The sequence below is a fragment of the Mastomys coucha genome, unplaced genomic scaffold (genome assembly GCF_008632895.1).
Source record: "Mastomys coucha isolate ucsf_1 unplaced genomic scaffold, UCSF_Mcou_1 pScaffold15, whole genome shotgun sequence".
NCBI lineage: Eukaryota > Metazoa > Chordata > Mammalia > Rodentia > Muridae > Mastomys > Mastomys coucha.
In genome coordinates, this window is record NW_022196897.1 from 125,332,459 (window position 1) to 125,351,665 (window position 19,207).

At 39.3% G+C, this 19,207-nt stretch overlaps 1 protein-coding gene across 8 annotated transcripts in view; it reads right to left on the reverse strand.

The window, feature by feature from the left end:
- Positions 1-19,207, reverse strand: part of Tasp1 (taspase 1) — a 205,496-nt gene that overhangs the window by 136,777 nt on the left and 49,512 nt on the right. For 5 of the 8 annotated variants that reach the window (XR_004118894.1, XR_004118896.1, XR_004118895.1 and 2 more), the window contains exons 5-6: positions 9,749-9,869; positions 1,378-1,462 (exon numbers count right to left, since the gene is read on the reverse strand). Coding sequence is in view for 3 of the 8 variants with exons in the window: in XM_031372052.1 (XP_031227912.1) it covers positions 1,378-1,462; positions 9,749-9,869 (206 nt within the window). In the remaining 5 variants the exon portion in view is untranslated. Of the gene's footprint in view, positions 1-329; positions 398-1,373; positions 1,463-9,748; positions 9,870-19,207 lie in introns of those variants that run through there. The other 3 variants (XR_004118897.1, XM_031372055.1, XR_004118899.1) reach the window with 3 other exon arrangements.

Sequence of the window (19,207 nt, forward strand, 5' to 3'; positions counted from 1 at the left end):
CCTCATGTCATGAGGGAGATCCTCATGACAAGTATTACTGCACTTACAGAAGAAATGGCACTCCCCACCTCGGTCATATGCTCTCTCCCTCTCTTGCATGCTCTCTCACTCTCTCTCTCTCTCTCTCTCATTTCCTCTCCCCGTTTGTCTCTGTTTCTGTCTGTCTGTCTGTCTCCCTTTCTCTCTCCCTCTCCTCTCTACCATTCTCTTCTCTCTCCCTTCTTGTCTCTCCCTCCTCTCTCCCTCTCTCTCTCCCTCTCTCTTCTCTCCCTTTCTACCTTTCTCCTTTTCTCCCTTTCTCTCTCTCCCTCTCTCTCCACTCTTCTTACCCTCCTGTCCTCATTTGTTCCTCTGTGGTCTCCTCTCTCCCAGATACTTCCAATGAGAGGACAACTATCTGTAAGGTAAGAAAAAAGCACACATCACACCCAAACATGCTAGAACTATGCGCTTGAACTCCTCAGCGTCTACATTTGTGAGAGTTTAAACTTTTCATAAACATTCATTTGAAGATATTGTGTTGTGGAGTAAATTAGTACTAATGTTTCCCTCCTCCTTTGTACTTAGCAACAGGAATAGAAAGCAAATAAAAAAAGACATTTAGGCTATTTACAGCTTTACACTCTGCAAAGTAATTTTTATAATGTACTTTTTTAAGATTGATTTTTAGTTTATGTATGAGTGTTTTACCTGCGTGTACATATGCATAGCCTTCATGTACCTGGTATATACTGAGGTCAGAAAAGGGTATCAGATCCCTTGGAACTAGAGTTAAAAATGGGTGTAAAACACCATATGGGTGCTGGGAACTGAATAGGGTCCTCTGTAAGCAAGTACTCTTAACTTCTGAGCATACATTTTTTCCAACACACTTTTTAACTTTAAATTTGCCCTGTACTTTTCTAAAAAAAAAAACATGACTACTTTCTTGGCCTTCCATGATATAGCACACTGCCCCGATGCAAGTTACTTAGTATATCTTTTTCTCACCACAATGAATGTCACCATTATCAAAGACTGAATTCCCTTATATATACAGTAATTTGCAAGTCTGTTCTAAAGACCTTTTAGCCCTTTCTATCTCTTCTCAGTAAGATGAAAAAGGTAAAAGAACAAGACATTGTTAATTATTATTACTGGCAATAGTTGAATCAGGACTATTCACAATATGTAATGTAGCTTTCTAAGAACATCCCAAAACTAATTACTCTAGACATTAGGCCTCAGGATCTATGATAGGTTCTGAGGTTAACAACAAAATAAACCTAACTGACCACTCAGTGATACACAATCCACATGAGAAGACATCCCCAGTGAACTAACGCAGCCTTCACACACTAGCAACCCAAATAGAAGTCAAGGATACCAAGTGCTTACCAGGGAGGAATTCTGCCTGCAGAGAGCTTGCCCTTCTGCCCTTCACACAAGAGTCTGTGGGCAACTGAGACTGGATTCTTGATTCCTATAAAATAAATTTTAAAAATTTTAAAAAAGAAATCAGAAATGTTTTCACATTTCTCCACTTCATTTTTGTGGCTATTTCAATATAACAACTTCAAAATAACTTGCAAATTCTTCGTTACATACACCAAATGTACTAACACAAGCTGAACATGAACACAACAAAACTTAAAGACACTCTAGGGCAGCAGTTCTCTATCTCTCTCTCAATTGGATGATAATTATTTTATTCTATTTATTTACCTAATTATTCACTTCTTTATTTACATCCTGGTGGCAGTTTCCCCTATCTCCTCTCCTCCCAGTCCTCACCCACCCACCCCAATTCTCCTCTCCTCCCAGTCCTCACCCACCCACCCCAATTCTCCTCTCCTCCCAGTCCTCACCCACCCACCCCAATTCTCCTCTCCTCCCAGTCCTCACCCACCCACCCCAATTCTCCTCTCCTCCCAGTCCTCACCCACCCACCCCAATTCTCCTCTTCTCCCAGTCCTCACCCACACACCCCAATTCTCCTCTCCTCCCTTTCTTTTTTGGAAAGGAGAGGACTCCCCTGGACATCCACCAGCCTTGGCATATCAAGTTGCAGTAAGACTAGGTATTTCTTCTCCTATTGAGACTAGACAAGGCAGAAGAGCAACAGTTCTCAACCTGTGGATAACTACCCCTTTGAGATTCAAAAGACCCTTTCACAGGAGTCATCTAAGACCATCTGCATATCATATTTACATTACGATTCATAATGATAGCAAAATTAGTTATAAGGTAGCAATGAAAATAATTTTTTGGCTGGGGTCACCACAGTGTGATAAAATATCACTGCATTAGGAAGATTAAAAACCATGGCTCGAGAGAACTCTGACCAGAAACTACAAAGTAAGCATTACAATTTTTAAACACAGTGGTAATATGGTATACATTCAATATATATTCCGGCAAGAACTACACACTCTGGAAAAACTGCCAGAGTCCTTTTCAAAGGACTGAGTTCAATCCCCAGCAACCACATGGTGGCTCACAACCATCTGTAATGGGATCTGATGCCCTCTACTGGCGTATCTGAAAAGAGGGACAGCATACTCACATACATACTGGTTGGGAGGAGAGCCCAACCAGTAAAAGTAAATACAAGTATGCCACTGTCCCATCACCCATCTACACACAAACCCCAGAACATGGGACAGTGAACACACACACACACATACACACACACACACACACACACACACACACACACACACACACACATCATGGAAAATGTGATCACACTGTAATACCAACCCATGGGCTACTGAGACAGGAGGGTTGCCACATGTTTGAAGGTACCCTAGTATACATAATAAGTTACAAGCCAACCTAGCCTATTGAGTAAAATACTTTGACTTACAAAACAAAACAAAAGAACCATGACAGAATTAGAACTAGAAAAAAACAATTACTTTTGCCTCCTCTTTGATAACCCATGATCATCAAGCTGCATGCCAAAGATCAGCTTTGTCATCATCATAAAGTAAACAGAGATAGGCAGCCAGTGGGGGTCAGTGCAGAGAGCAGCTGACAGGGATTGGTCCAGATAACCATCAGGGGCTGCTGCCTGTGGCAGCCAGCAATTCGAGAAATTACTGAGCAGACTTTTCTCTGAGGAACAAAGCTTAATTTACTGGGGCTGGCACTCCTTGTAGCCAGTGAACTACTGTAAACTCTTTTAACTCTTAGGAGCTGGCAAGAAAGAAAATTAAGAGATAAAATTCTTACACACTGAGTAAATGAAGCAAATCACAGACTACAATAACTTCATACACACAAACACATACATACATGCATGCAGACAGACAGGCATATTCACACACTGAGTGGATGGAGGAAACCTCCAGCAAGCAGGCTCCAAGCATTTCACATATACATACAACTGGTGGATAGAGCAAGCTCCAACACAAACCCAGATTAGCTTTGTATGTGTGTGTGTGTGTGTGTGTGTGTGTGTGTGTTTGTATACATACATATACATACATGCATACAAACATACAAATTTGAAGGATGGAACAACATTCCAACACATTATTACACAAACTTTACACACATACATACACACACACATACATGTACATATATATATATGTATATATGTATATATATACATACATACTTAAAGAGTAGAAGGAACAAGGTTCTAACCCCACAGTTCATTTTTTCCTTCCATGGCTTATATATTCCAGTAAAACCTTCCAAGCAGTATAAAATTGCAATGTGATTATGTTCTAGTTTTCTTCTAGTGAATGACTATGAAAAAGAGTATGTCCCTCAATACCTTTACCAGAAATAACACTACTCAGTACAGATAAAGACAACAAACTATTCCCAAGGACACATAGACATTCACAACTAAGCTACTTGTTATAGATTAACAAAGTATAAGTAAGTTTTTCTTAGCCAGTTTCTCTTACTGGCAGACAGCAATTTGCAGTTACAAAGAAAGAAGAAGTTACTATTATTTATCTTTAAGAGTGATCTTATAAAAATTTTAAAAGAGCGGGCTAGAGAGATGGCTCAGATGTTAAGAGCAATCTTCCAGAGGATCTGAGTTCAATCCCCAGCAACCACATGGTGGCTCACAACCATCTGTAATGGGATCTGATGCCCTCTACTGGCGTATCTGAAAAGAGGGACAGCATACTCACATACATATAATAAATCTTTATAAGGAAGGAATCCTAAAAGAATCACAAATCTAAACTTTTATATAAAAATCAGTCATATCTACTTTAAATCCTCAGAATGCATGTGTACTCATCAACAATTCTTAATAAATCATATCAGGAAGCTGAGGGCAAAAATGGGTATAAGAAATCAATCAACACCAGTCCAGCCTTGGGGAGAGTCACGTCAGCCAGGGCTGCCATTGTTCTTGTTCCCTGACCCTAAAGGTCCCTAGCTTAGCTCATAAGAGGGTGCCTTTCTGAACTTCAGATTGTTCCCTAAGATTTTCTACGTCAGAGCCAGTAGTGAAAACATCTCAACCTAGCTTCACTAACAGTTTTATTTTTCCAAATGTTTTCTTTTTTTTCCAAATGTTTTCTAAAGGTGGTAGTCATTGCTAACAATCTATATCTCTTAAGTTCTTTCCAAGGGTGGTGAATGAATCATTAATCTGCTCCAGCAGCAATGGCTGAAAGACATCAACACTGTTATTTTGAGTGCCAGAGATACTACTGTCCAGTGAGGGCTGGAAGTCCCTTAGAGTTTTCATATAACTCCTATATAAAGAGGGGTGTGAGGGCAGCAAGCAGAGAACTCCACAACAGCATCAAGTCGTCCCTCGGCAACTGCACTCAATATGTGTGTGTGTGTGTGTGTGTGTGTGTGTGTGTGTGTGTGTGTGTGTATGTGTGTGTGTATGTGTGTGTGTATGTATATATACATATATATATATACATATATATATATATGCCATATTTTGTTCTCTTATCTTCATTTTATACTGTACCCACGTGTTGCAAGATTTTCCCTGTCCAATTTCATTAGGGCAGTGGAAGGCTTGTAACTGGAAAGAAGGGAGGCAGAGTGAGGAGTTGAGGAGAGAGAGGTCTGAGAAGGAGAGAGAGAACCAGAATGGAGGCTGACGTGGTGTTACCAAAAGATTAGAATAATTGTGTTAAAGCTTTATCATTATCATTTATCTCTGAAATTATTGTACCGGCTTATTGTAAACTGTGTTATTATTGATACATAAATCTGATTGGCTAATTAAGCATTAAGAGTCTTGATTCTATGGGGTAATTAGGTATTGAGATGGCTAACCAGGGGTACAAGGGGCATTGCGTGCATGGAAGTGATAGGAACTCAGGGGCCCTGACCTAGAGATGGCCTGGTGGGAGCCATGTGGCCTAGCAGGGCTGGCAAGCTGGCAGCCCAGTGAAATCACCTGGCACAGGGGCTAGCTCTAGATATTTCCCAAAACAGGTGATGAACCAACGTATTTCCCGAAACAGGTGGCAAACCAACGTACTGGTTGTGCATAAATCCACTAGAAATTTAAGATTATTAGCCTGAGAGTCTTTATTTATTTTTGTTAAGTAACTGAGTAGCTAAAAACAAGTGAAGCACAGGGAAAGTTTAAACAAAGAGACTGCTAACATGCTGAGGACTCCTGCTACAGAACTTATAGGCTACTCTGAGTTAGGAGAAGAATGGAATTTGCCTCCCTCTTAGGGCAGAGGGATTAAATTGTGAACTTAAAATTGGGATTATTTGCCTTTAGGATAAATTTATATTCATATTCTGTCCAAATCACGTGGGAAATTTCTCCTGAGGTTCAGAACTAGATAGGCAATATTAGTCACTGACTCCATAGTAGAGAGTGCAGTGATAATCACTGCCTGCTTTGAACAGATATTAATTTAATGTCTGTGGCTCCTGGTAGAGAGTTCAGACAGATATTCTACACGTATTAATAAATATGTCTGTGGCTCTAGGCAGAGAGTCGAATATAGAGATGGTATAAAGATGTATTACTCTAAAACATCTTACAGGATACTCAAATTCTGTCGAACTTGGGCTCCATAGGAATTCTGGGTTTAAATCTTGCTTTGACTAGCTGCCTGCTTATAAGCAGGTACAGATAGAAGTGTGATGTTCAGTTTTGTGGTTATATTATTCCTCTGGGAGAGAGAGGTCAAAATGAAGGTTTTTCTGATTACTGGCTCAAGGATATGCTGATTTGGGAAAAAGGTTTTGTCTTTGTGTTTTTGGAAAAAGTGATTAAGGTATTTATACCTTCCAGAGCTATATGGATCCGATATGATGAAGAGAGACCTCCAGAGGTCTAGATTCCAGAGAATCAAACAAAAAATATATCTTGATGATACTGAAATTTTCTTTTGAGGTTTAAATATTGCAGAATATACAGCCTTGGTGAATTTCCTCACCAGACATGCTAAACTGATCTGAACTCCTGATGTCCTAGACTTCAGCCAGATCCAATCAAGGCATGGACATCAGTGACTAATCAATCCTGTTTTCCCTACCCTCCCATCCACCCCTTTCATAGTATCTCAATACCCATATTCAGCTTGAAGAAGTTATGAAGAGTCGTTGACCCAGTTCCCTGGGCTTTGGGGCTAGAGAGGGTTATTAATAGATTGTCTTTCTAGGGGATGTAGAAATGGTCAAATCTGGAACAGGGAGGAATATCTAGAATTGATTGCACAGGCATAATCTCATTTGGTAGAAATCTCTAATTGTTACTAAGCTGAAGTCATAATTTCTTAAATAGTACATAATTTGATGCAAAATCAAAGGTTTTCATTGGTATAAAATTCTTCTATTGATACTAAAAATTTTAAAGTGCAGGGCTTAGACACAGTCCTTCTATTGCTGTTATTATAAACAGATCTGAGATGTTTAAGCCTGTGACTTAAAGGCCAAATAGGAAATCCATGGCTCTGAGTTTATTGTTATTTTAAATTAGAAATGGCTGAGAGTAGGTAACAGAGAACAGTGCAGATTACTTCACATAGAGAGCTGGTTTTCAAAGATGTCAGAAGTCCACCGAATGTGATGTTTAATGTTATTTATTCACTTGTTGTTGAGACTAGTCTGCTCCTAACAGCTTTCCCTGTCTTGGATTTAAAGAAGAAACTGAGCATCTTTGAGTTACTCCAGTTGTGGCAAAACAGCCACTAGGCAAGAATTGCCCATTTCATCTACAGACATAATACTGTCCAAAGAAAGGACACAATTACAGGTTAGGACAGCTTGATTCTACCGAGACATAGGAGGCTAGTCCTTAGTCTTACAGTTTCTCTAAATCTGTCAGATGACCATGGCCAGAGGCTGAAGACCCATGCTTCAATGTGTTGAAGTAAGGGACTGTCCAGGTGGTCAGAGGTCTCTATAATGGGCTAAGTTTTGGAAGCTGTGTTAGGCTTCCTATATATTTTCACTTAATATCAGTCATTCTTGGATTTCTGATGGGGTTGAAAAACTACATAATCTCCTAGTCAACCCAGGCTTTTTACTTTGTGAGAAACAGATTTGAGAGGATGGTTTTCAGATGGCATTCAATCTGAAGCCAAGAAATAGCCAGGTGCAGAACCATAGTCTTTTAAGTACGGATAGATGATAGAGGTTCTATTTAATTAACAAAGATGATGGACTGGGTGTTAGGTCTCTTGTACTTTAGAAACTACAAAATAGTAAAAGTTGTGTTCAATTATATCTGAGATAAAATAGTCTTTTAATTGGACAGAGACTTTACCCATGGAATTCTTAATCTAGGGAGTTTAAATTATCTGAGGCTATGAATGATGTTGGCTATTGCATGAGTCCGTCTCACTTTAGCTCCACTCTCCCAGGTTTCACTGCCTTTAGAGTGGTAAATACTTTGCTGTATAGAAACTAAACCCATGTATCAACAGACAGGACTACACAAAAATAAAAATTTCTGTACAGGAGAGGTATAGCAAAACATTTCTAGGACTGGGAAACTCTCAGAGCGCTCTTCTTGTGCAGAAATCTAGCCAGGCAGGGAAAACATTCTGAAGCCATTTATTTTCATATGCATGAAGATTTGCAATCATCTCCCTAAGTTACAACAGCTACAGATATAACTTCGGTGCTAGCTCAACTCATAACATGTTTACCAAACTAGCACAAGGACCTGAGCTCAAGCCCTAGAACCTGTAAAAACCAGCCATGGTAGTGATGAGGGGGTGAATGGGGGTTGGAACCTAGACAGGCAAATCCTTGAGATTCCATGAACAACCACTCTAGCCTATTTGGCTAGTGCCAAGTCAGTAAAAGACCCTGTCTCAAAAAGAAGGTTAAAAGGTGCCTAAGGTTGTGCTCTGGCCTCACAAATGCAAACATACATGTGCCAACACACACATTAATATGTACACATGCAAACTATATACTCATATGCATGAAAAGATAATAATGGGGTGGGGGAACCCATACTAATAAAGAGATATGCGAACGGATGACATATTTGATCTATCCTTTTTCATAATCTTACATGGTTTTAATTTTCACCTTACACTTGAATTGCTGACTTGTTTTAATGTTCATTTTGCTCCATGGCGTCCATTGCTTCCTTTTTCTGCACCTAGTCTAAAGTATTTTCTCTATTACTTCTCATACCTCTAACTCATATATTTTTCCTTTTCTTATTTGATTCCTTCTTGTTCCCTTTCTTTATTCCCTTCCTCTTTTTAATTCTTTATTAGTAATATCTTCTCTGAGATGTATTACAATTGTCAAAACTATAAAAGTAAGGGAACAACATGAAAAGCTGTAAGAGAAAGTACCAGCTTACCTACAAAGACACACACACAGAAATGCTGGACTCTTAAGAACTTAAGTGTCAAGAATGCAAAGAATGAATTACATCAAGTCCTGAACTATAAAACCGGATTTCTGAGTTTGAAGCCAACCTAGTCTACAGAGTGAGTTCCAGGACAGCCAGGGATGTACAGAGAAACCCTGTCTCGAAAAACCAAAAAAAAAAAAAAAAAAAAAAAAAAAAAAAAAAAAAAAAAAAAAAACAAATAAAAAAAAAAAAAAGAAGCTCCTGTGACAGGTAGTTTCCCGTGTACAATGCGCCAGGACCCATGAGAGACCCTTCCTAACCCAAGCGGAAGGAGAAAACTAAAACATTTTCCTCTAACCTCTACATGTGCACAGTGGTGCACATGTGCACATGCTCACATACACATCATGCACATAGAATAACATTCAATTTTTAAAATAACCATATTCACAGAATATATCTCTACTATATTAATAACCCAATTTTTACTAGTTATTAACCAGGGGGAAGAGGGGTAGAAAGGAAAGACTTATGAAATAAAAAATAAAATTTAATCTGTATCACCTGAAATGTATTAATGTTAATATATTTCAAACTCAAAGTTAATAGACTATTCTGAACTAAGTCTTAAATGCCTATAATCTCTTTAAGGACCAGAGAAGAGTGATGTACTCCTAACCAAACTTGAACACAGACTGCTCATTTTAATTTGTTATATTTGCTTTTTTGTTTTTGTTGTTGTTTTTTCAGGACCTTGTAGAAACTAGTGATCGATACATCCCTTACACTGGCTGTTTTCTTTAAAAACTCCTTATAACCAAGATCTTTATGTTCTTATTTTAGTAAAGGAAGAAAAATAATTGTTTCAATGTTCCTTCAAACAAAGATGAATAAAAATATGGGATTCCATGTTGAGAAGGATGAAATGGTAACAGCCTCAGTTTTCAGATAGGGAACTGTGTCAGAATGCCCACGTACCGCTCAATGCTCCAACTGCTCCAAAGTTTAAGGACTTTCCATCCATTATGCTGGCATCACATTCAATCTCTCCTAAGAGATTTAGATTAGATCCTATTCCTGCATTTGTAAAAGGAGAATCCTAAAAAACAAAAACAAATTTAAATACTATTAGTCTTAAAAGAGAATCAATTAGTGTCAGTCTATAATCCCTTCTAAACACTAAAAGGTAAGAGAATATTTTTCAAGTCTCATGCAATGTCGGTACTTCTCTAGTGACAAATGTCAAAAATATTATGAGAAAATTAGACACCGCTATATTTTGTAGAGATTAACACCAAAATCAAAGAAGCAAAATCAAACTAAACCCAACACAATATAGTGTATATACCATGAGAAAGAAGGATCTCAGGAAGACAATACTGACTTAATATCTGAAAAACAAAATTAATCAAAATATCCCATGCTAATGAAATATAAGAATCATTGGAAGAGACACAGGGAAAGGGCATTTAACAGAGCCCTTTCATGAAAACAAAACACTAAGTAACCTAGAAATGGAAAAAAGGGTCCTTGCCATGATAAAGGAAACCTACAAAACATCTAAAGCTAACACTGCAATTAATGGGAAAGCAGAAAGACTGAAAAATCTCCCCTTAAGGGTTCCCTGAAAAATGAAAACCTGGTGCATACTGACTTTGTCAACCTAGATTAGACTTCAGGGAGTCTAATGCCAGGCAGCTCATGGTCAACATATTTAAAACACAGTACAATTTGGGGAAAAGTTCCCAAGCAACAACCAGTCCAATCAGTCCAATTCCAGGTGCACAAGAAAGCTTAAGGTATAACTACAAAGAGACTCTTTTACAAAGTTCATGTGACCATAAGGGTGTGTTCTATAGGTAAAAGGCCCAGAATCTACTGTGGTCTCTGACCAGTAGCATAGAGGTCAGCAAGCCATAAAGTACACCCTAAGGATGGGTAACAGTCTAGGGAAGGAAGAGTATGGCATACGCAGTCTGGGTAATTTAGATGTCTGTACAGCAAAAGTGGGTGAGGTCTGCCTACACAGAGAGCAAAAAGGTCAGTTGGTTCTTAACAAAGTCCACTCTCAGCTTTCTGGATGGAATGCTGGGCTTTGATTTTATCTCATCCACCCCTGTGTGGTTAACACTCCTGGGTCTCTTAGTGCTTCTCTGTGAGTACAAGGACCTCTGTGCCCGCAACATTCCCTAAAGTCAAAATAAAAGACAACCTTAGCAAGGCAAAGAAAAGAAATAAAGAACTAAACTAAACTAAACTAGAAGAAATCAAGAAACATCTCTTTTTAAAATGATCTTTTTAGCATGCATCATCTATATAAAATGTACTTTCTGAAAGGCTGGAGAATCTTAGAATTTAAAATGAGGGCATTTAATAGAAATGTATGTATAATGTATAACCTTTACCTAAAAGGGGGCATGGAAAATCTCTGTAACAAGCCAAAAATGTGGAGTAGCCAGTTCCAGGAACTTTGCTAACCCAGAGCCTCAGGGCTCTGGTTCCCGAAACCTGCCCCTCCTGACTGATCCACAATGATTGTGGAACTAGGAATGAAGGTCTACTGGCTTAAGAGCCTCTCCACCCAGTCGACCAGTAGATGAAGATTACATTCCTAGAATGAATATGTTCCCCTCCCTAACTGAATACCTTGGGTTGGGTCCCTCTGAAATTTTCCACTGTTTTTATGTTATGTTTCCTTGGTGACCCTCTCCCCGCCTCTCCCCCCCCCTATTTGTGGTTTTCTCCCTTTAAATACCCCTCACTTCTTGTGTTCGGGGTCGAACTCCTCTGGCCAGCATGGTCACGAGATCGACCCTGGTACCGGCCTATCCCAAATAAACCTCGTGTGATTGCAGCAAGTTCGGTCTCTTGTGAGTTATTGGGTGGTCGCATCATCCCAAGACTTGAGTAAGGATCTCCCCAGTTCTGGGGGTCTTTCACTTTGTATCTCTTCATCACCTCTTTGGTCTTCTCCTTCCCACCACAATATAGTTTTGGTGCGGTGGTTTCAGTTTGTTGTTTTGGTAGGTGTTGGTCTGTCAGATCTAGCCCACCTGCCTCCCCACCACTACCACCACCACCTACCCACGCTTTTGCTGAAGCTCACAGTCCTACCATCCCTGGAGCCCATCATCATGTTGCAACCCATGTGAAAAACACTCAGTATCCTGTACCCATAGATGAGTCCTAGGAACTACCTCCTGCTACAGTTTGATAATACATATTTGCCTTATAAGCATGAGGACATGACTTTCATTCCCAAAACCCACATAAATAAAACATGGCATGGTGACATATGCTTGTAATTGCAACACTGGCAAAGTTAAGGCAGTCAGAACTCTCAAGCTCCTTAACCAGCTAGGCTCCCAATTTACACAGCCCATGGCAATAGGGAGACCCTGTCTAAAAGAAAATCACTAAAAAGCACTAAAGGCTGTCCTCTGATTTTCATACATCCATAAAGGAAGAACAGCCAAAAGGATCTGGAGAAGAACACAACTGGGACACTCACAGCGATTATAAGAATTATGTTATAAACGGCATAAGACTAAGAATAGAGGGTCGGGCAGTGGTGACACATGCCTTTAATCCCAGCACTTGGGAGGCAGAGGCAGGCAGATTGCTGAGTTGGAGGCCAGCCTGGACAGCCAGGGCTATACAGAGAAACCCTATTTCGGAAAAAAAAAAAAAAAGAAAAAGAAAAAAACACTAAGAATAGACAACAACAGAGCTGATAATCCAGATGTAAGCCTTTACATCCATAGTCAAGTAAACAAGAATGCTAAGACAACTCATTAAAAGAATAGTCCTTTCATTAAATAATGCTGGAACTACACACCACGCAGCAGAGAAAGAAACTGGATCTCCATCTCATACCAAATACAAAAACAAAGTCAAAGTGGATCAAAGATCTAAATGTAACTTAAAACTACACATTTGTTCTGACAAAACATAAAGCCAAAGCATGACCTCCAGGCATGGTAGCATGTCTTTAATCCCAGCGATCAGGAGGCAGAAGCAAGCAGGATCTCTATAAATTTGAGGCCAGCCAGTTAGTTACATGGTAAGATATTGGCTTTAGAAAAATGCACAATGTTTTTTATTGACATCAAAAGTACAAGCAACCTAAGGAAAAAATAAACTAAACTGGAATTTATCAAATTTATCAAAACTAAAATGTTTCAAAAGACATTAAGAAAAATGTGAAAGAGAATCAAAGAAAATTTTTGCAAACCAAAATACTTACAATGGATGACTTCTATTCAGAGTTTGAAAGCTGGAGAATCTTAGAATTTAAAATGAGGGCATTTAATAGAAATGTATGTATAATGTGTAACCTTTACCTAAAAGGGGGCATGGAAAACCTCTGTATCAAGCCAAAAATGTGAAGTAGGTAGTTCCAGGAACTTGGCTAACTCAGAGCCTCAGGGCTCTGGATCCCGAAACCTGCCCCTCCTGAATGATCCACAATGATTGTGGAACTAGGAATGAAGGTCTACTGGTTTATGAGACTCTCTACCCTGTCTACCGGAAGATGAAGATTACATTCCTAGAATGAATATGTTCCCCTCCCTAACTGAATACCTTGGGTTGGGTCCCTCTGAAATTTTCCATTGTTTTTATGTTATGTTTCCTTGGTAACCCTCTCCCCGCCCCCAACTTGTGATTTTTCCCTTTAAATACCCCTTACTTCTTGTGTTCGGGTGTCGAACTCCTCTGGCCAGCATGGTCACGAGATCGACCCGGTACCAGCTTATCCCAAATAAACCTCATGTGATTGCAGCAAGTTTGGTCTCTCGTGAGTTATTGGGTGGTCACGTCATCCCGAGACTTGAGTAAGGATCTCCCCAGTTCTGGGGGTCTTTCAAGTTCATAAAAATTCCTCAAACTTTTATAAATGGGAAGAGGATATAAGTAAACATTTCTCCACCAATATATAAATAGCCGATACGAACATGAAAAGATGTTCAACGTCATTTGTTACCAAAACAGGCAAATCAAAACCCAATGAAATAATATTTCACACCCACAAGATGGATATAATGAGAGATGAATACATGGTAACAAGGACCTGAGAAAATGAGTACATACATACACTTCTGAGGAGACTGAAAGATACAGCTAATTTGAAAAACATCTAGTAGGTCCTCCATAAGTTTAACATAGAGCTATCACTTGATCTCAACAATTCCACTTGTAGTATATTCAAGAAAAATGAGAATATACATTCTACCAAAACAGGTATATAAATATATAAAGCAGCATTACTCAGTAACAAAAAAGTAAAAACAACTCAAGTACTATTAGATGATATGTTAAATAAAGTATATCTCTATATAACAGGAGTACTAATTAGCAACAAAAATATAGTGACATATTGATGCATAATGCAATTAGAAACACCCTTTTTTTTTTTTATAAAAGACCAAGCTAAAGAGAAAGAAGCCAGACACAAAAAGCCATCTAAACATCCCAATTATATGAAATATACAAAATAGGCAAAACATTAAGTGCAGTAGTGGCTGCCAGAGCTTAGAAGAAAGACAGGTAATAACTGCTAATGGCTAAGAAGTTACATTCTGGAGTGGTCAAATAAAGGAAACTGGACAGTGGTGTTAGTAGTAGAATGTTTAAATACACTATAAACTAAGTATACACAACATGTATGTATACATTTTATAGTATATGATCATATCTCAAAAAGGCCCCATAAGGTTGGTGAGAGAGAGCTCAGCAGGTAAAGTACATGATATGGCAACCTGAGTGAAATTCCCACAATCCATAGAGGGATAAGAAGCTGAAGAAGAAAACTGACTCCCAAGGGTGTACTCTAACCTCTACAGGCTTGCTGTGGCCCTCATATGCCCGTATTCATAATAAAGAAAAAATGTAATCACGAAGGGGGAATGGAGAAAGGAAGGGATAAAAATGATATAAATACAGTAAACTCAAGTATCAAATTCTCAAAAATAATATTTAAAATGTACTTTACACACATAATGGACAGGGCTCTAATAACTCCAATTTAAGAATGGTAGACAATGAGTAAAATCCCAGAACAAGAAAATTGGATGTCGGAGGATCAGCATTGGAGGTCTTTCTCCACTAGATACCAAGTTTGAGACCAGCTTGAGCTACATTATGACACTGTCTCCAAGGGGAAAGAAAAAAATGTTAAAATCAGGCCATAATGAAAGTAAGTTTAGGGATCTGGAGCAACAACTCAGCACTTAAGAGCATGTGTTTGCCACGCCCACTCCAATGAAGTCTTGTGACAAACCCAAAGGCTTGGCCACAGACCAAAGGCAAAAAAGTTTCAAAGGAAGCCAGTCTCTTGGAGTTCATTCCTTGGCATCCCCTAACTCAGAGGTAGCCCAGATATGTCCCTGCAATGGTCGATGGGAGGACTTGCATGCTAGGTACCCACCAAGATATGATTTACTATAGCTAAACAAAATTGGACACTGCCCTCTGACCTTTACCAATGTTGCAACATCTTAGCCAAAATTCCAAATGGCTTGGAATTTTGTTGGCAATCTAACACATTCAAACTAATTGCCTCTGGCATTGTTAGGGAGATTATGAGGGGGTAGGACATTGAAGCTTACAGAATGGGAGTTGTTTATCCCAGGGCAAGGTCAAGTAGAATCCTCATTCTCAGTCATGTATGGCAGCTGAGCCACTCCTATTAGCAAGAATGGGACCCCCTGGGACATGCCTTTGCTAGCCCAGAAAATTAGCATAGTGGGTGCCAGTGTGTGTATGTGTGTGTGTGTGTGTGTGTGTGTGTGTGTGTGTGTGTGTGTGTGTGTGTGTGTGTGTGACAGTGTGCAGCAGAGAATATTCAAGACTCAAGCATTCGAGCTTCAAGCCTCATGCGGTCCGCAACACGTGCCCAGAATGTTCGGGCCTGGGGGATGCAATGCCTGTCCAGAAGAGGTGGCTGCTTTAGAACCAGTGTGTTTCAGGTGGCCTCAGATGTACCCTGACCACTGAGCTGCCAGATTTTTCATTTCTCTTTTGTAATGACTGTAAAAGTCTGATGCCATTTTTGAGAAATACATTCAGATCCTGTACTTCCATGTGTTGTGTCTGCCATTATTTCTTCACCAACGCCTTTCGACCTGACCAGGACCCTGTTCCCCCTCCCCCCCAACCCCCCCGCAGGTTGAGGGAGGCCCAGACTGGCCAGCCTGCAGTATGTTGCTCTTAAAGAAGACTCAGGTTAGATTCCCAGCACCAACATAGAGGCTCACAACTATACACAACTCCAGTTCCAGAGGATCTGATGCCCTTTTCTGACCTCCACAGGCACTAAGTACACATGGTGCACAGACAAAATGCTCGGGCATAGAATAAAATGAATAAACCTAGTTTTAAAAAAGTTTATAGCTATAAGGTAAACAGAGCATAAAAGCCTAGAATTGGAGGCCAGTAATATATTTGAAACCTAAAAAAAAACACTATTGCTCTTATAAGATCATGAATATGCCAAGTGTTGTTACTGAAGCCCATATTATATTTAATGTCTGACTAAAAAATATGAATGGAAAGCTAATAATATAAAATCTTACAAGTAAATGTCATTGAGACAGTGAAAAGTTAGTTTAGATTGAACACTACTAGACTAATTGTTTACAAGCTCAACTCAAAATAGCAAGCAGCTTGCTAAGGTAATCCAGAAAATGGGATCAATGTGGGTTACCTAAGTGTTACTAGAAAAGGAGAATAATTCTGGATCAATCTAATGCTTACCCAACATTCAAAGTCATCTACAAACTTCAACACTGCCCTATATTTCCACCAGATCCAAGAAACACTGCCTTGACACTTATACAATTTCTAATACAAAGCGAACCACTGAAGGAAAGAAAGTCAGGGACTTGAGACCAACACCAAAAAGTAGGATCACAAGGCAGAAAATAAAATGCTGTACAATTAGAGAATAGAGAATAGAGAATAGAGACTGTAAGCATTCAATAAAAAATGGTGCATTATGGAATACTGAAATTAGTAACAGGTTCCCAGGAGAACATGAATGCCTAGGGGCTGTGAGGCTTGATTTACTAGACTCTGCCTTTACCATTCCCTTTAGCAATTTCCATCGATTGCACCACCTCTCCTCCTTGGCTTTAAGTTCCTACATTCTTATGCTATAAAGTCAAATCTATTCTCTGTTCTACACTGTAAAATGCCTAGCAAGGTTCCTATGCCTATGACGATAATTCTCCCCTAAGTAAAGACTGCCTTTATAAGCTTCATGAATAATCTTTTCTTAAATAGTAACCATTAGGAAAGTGTAAATTAAAACCACAAGATACCACCACATAAGCCACTAAAATTGCCATAATTAAAGAGACTGATAATACGAATAACTAGCAAGAATGTGGAGCAACTTCAACCCACATACTACTAAGAAAACAAACAGAAAAATCACTTAACAGTTTTGTCACACACACCTTGCTTTCACATTAATGTGACTTGACTTGATTTGATTTGGTTTTTTGAAAAGGGGTATGATTATGTACCCCATGTTGGTCTCAACCAAGTACTCCCTTAGTCTCTCAAGGGCTAGGATTACAGGCATGTAGCACCATGCAGCCTCATATAAGATTTTGTAGAGTTAGATTTCTAGCCAGGGAGTAGCCAGGAATCCTTTAAAACCTGTCAGACCCTAAAACCCAATATCCTAATATTGTCGGGTTCCAAGGTCCTGCAACAGTACTTCTCAACCTGTGGCTCACAAATGCTTTGGCAAACCTCTATCTCCAAAAATGTATTATGACTCACAACAGTAGCAAAATTACAGTTATGAAGTAGCAACAAAAATAATTTTATGGTTGGAGGTCACCACAACATGAGAAACTGTACTATAAGTTTGCAACATTAGGAAAGTTGAGAATGACTGTCCTACATGTCTGAACAGGGTCTGACCCATCCTGCCCTCTTTCAACTTGCTCCCTTCGATTCTCTACAGAGGAGCCACCCTGTAATCTTCTTAGGACTTGGGAATGTCTCATCCCAGATTCTATTTGTTATTCATACATCTGTTTGAAATGTAGAGCTTAATAGGGAGTTCTAGCTAATGGAGAGGGTCAATGAAGACAGTGAGTGCAAACACATTGTATGTGTGAATAGCTGATGATGTGTCACAGTGACAAGTACTTCTCTTCGGACCAAAAGCTATCCCAGCAGCTTCATTGCCCTTTCCTCTTCCATTCATATCTCTGCTCTACTGTCATTACATCAGAAGGCCCTCCTCTGATTAACTCACGTTGCATTCCATTGTCACGCCACTCCCCAATCATTCTCTTTTCCATCTACTTGATGGTCCTTGTCACTATATTATTTTATTTATTTATTTATTTATTTATTTATTTATTTATTTGAGACAGGGTCTCACTGTGCAGCCCTGGCAAACCTGAAATTCTCCATGCAAACAAGGCTGCCTGTCTCTGCCTCCAGCACTGGATTTAAAGATGTGTGTGACTAGTTTGACACAAGCTAGCATCATTAGAGAAGAGGGAGCCTTAATTGAGAAAATGCCTTCATAAGACAGGGCTGTAGGCAAGCCGGTAGGCATTCCCTTAATTAGTGATTAATGGGGGAGAGCCCAGCCCACTGTGGGTAGTACAATCCCTGAACCTCTGGGTTCTATAAGAAAGCAGGCTGAGCAAGTCATGGGGACAAACTAGTAAGCAGTGCCTCTCGGTGGCCTCTGCATTGATACATGGCTATTACAGATCCCTGCCCTATTTGATTTCCTGTCCTGACTTCCTTCTATGATAAACTACAATACAGAAGCAAACGCCAAATGAACCCTTTCCTTCCCAAGCTATGTTGGGCACGGAGTTTCATCTCAGCAACAGTAACCTAAATTAAGACCACCCTAAGATAGTGTTCATCACTGCGTGTTAAGCCAGCTAGATTCTAATCGTTGCATGACAATCTTATAGAGAATTTCCAGGAAAAAAAAAACAAGGCTTCAAATAGTAAGATCCCTTTGAAAGAAGGGAGAAGTGGCAAACCAGGAGTTGCTCTACTACCATGACAAGGAAGCTTTTTCCTAACATAAGAGCTGGCAGCACCCAGCCAAGGCCAGGAGCTGCAACCCTTTACCTTTTCACCAGAAACCACAACCTGCGCGTTATCCATTTATCTTATTTTATTTGAAGAAAGCATAAAATAAGGACAGTTTGCACAGCTACAGGGTGCTATTATCATCTATTATCTATTATCATCTCTTATAGACCCAAACAAGTCAGTTTCAAATACAGAAAAACCAAAATAACACAATATAGAATCATTTTGTATAGTGATTTATATCGGTCTAATCTCCAATATTCCTCTAATGTAACTGAGACATCTACTGATAGATTATTGTAGAGAGAGTATCTTGCACTTTGCATAGATGCATCATCTGGCAATAAAAAAAAA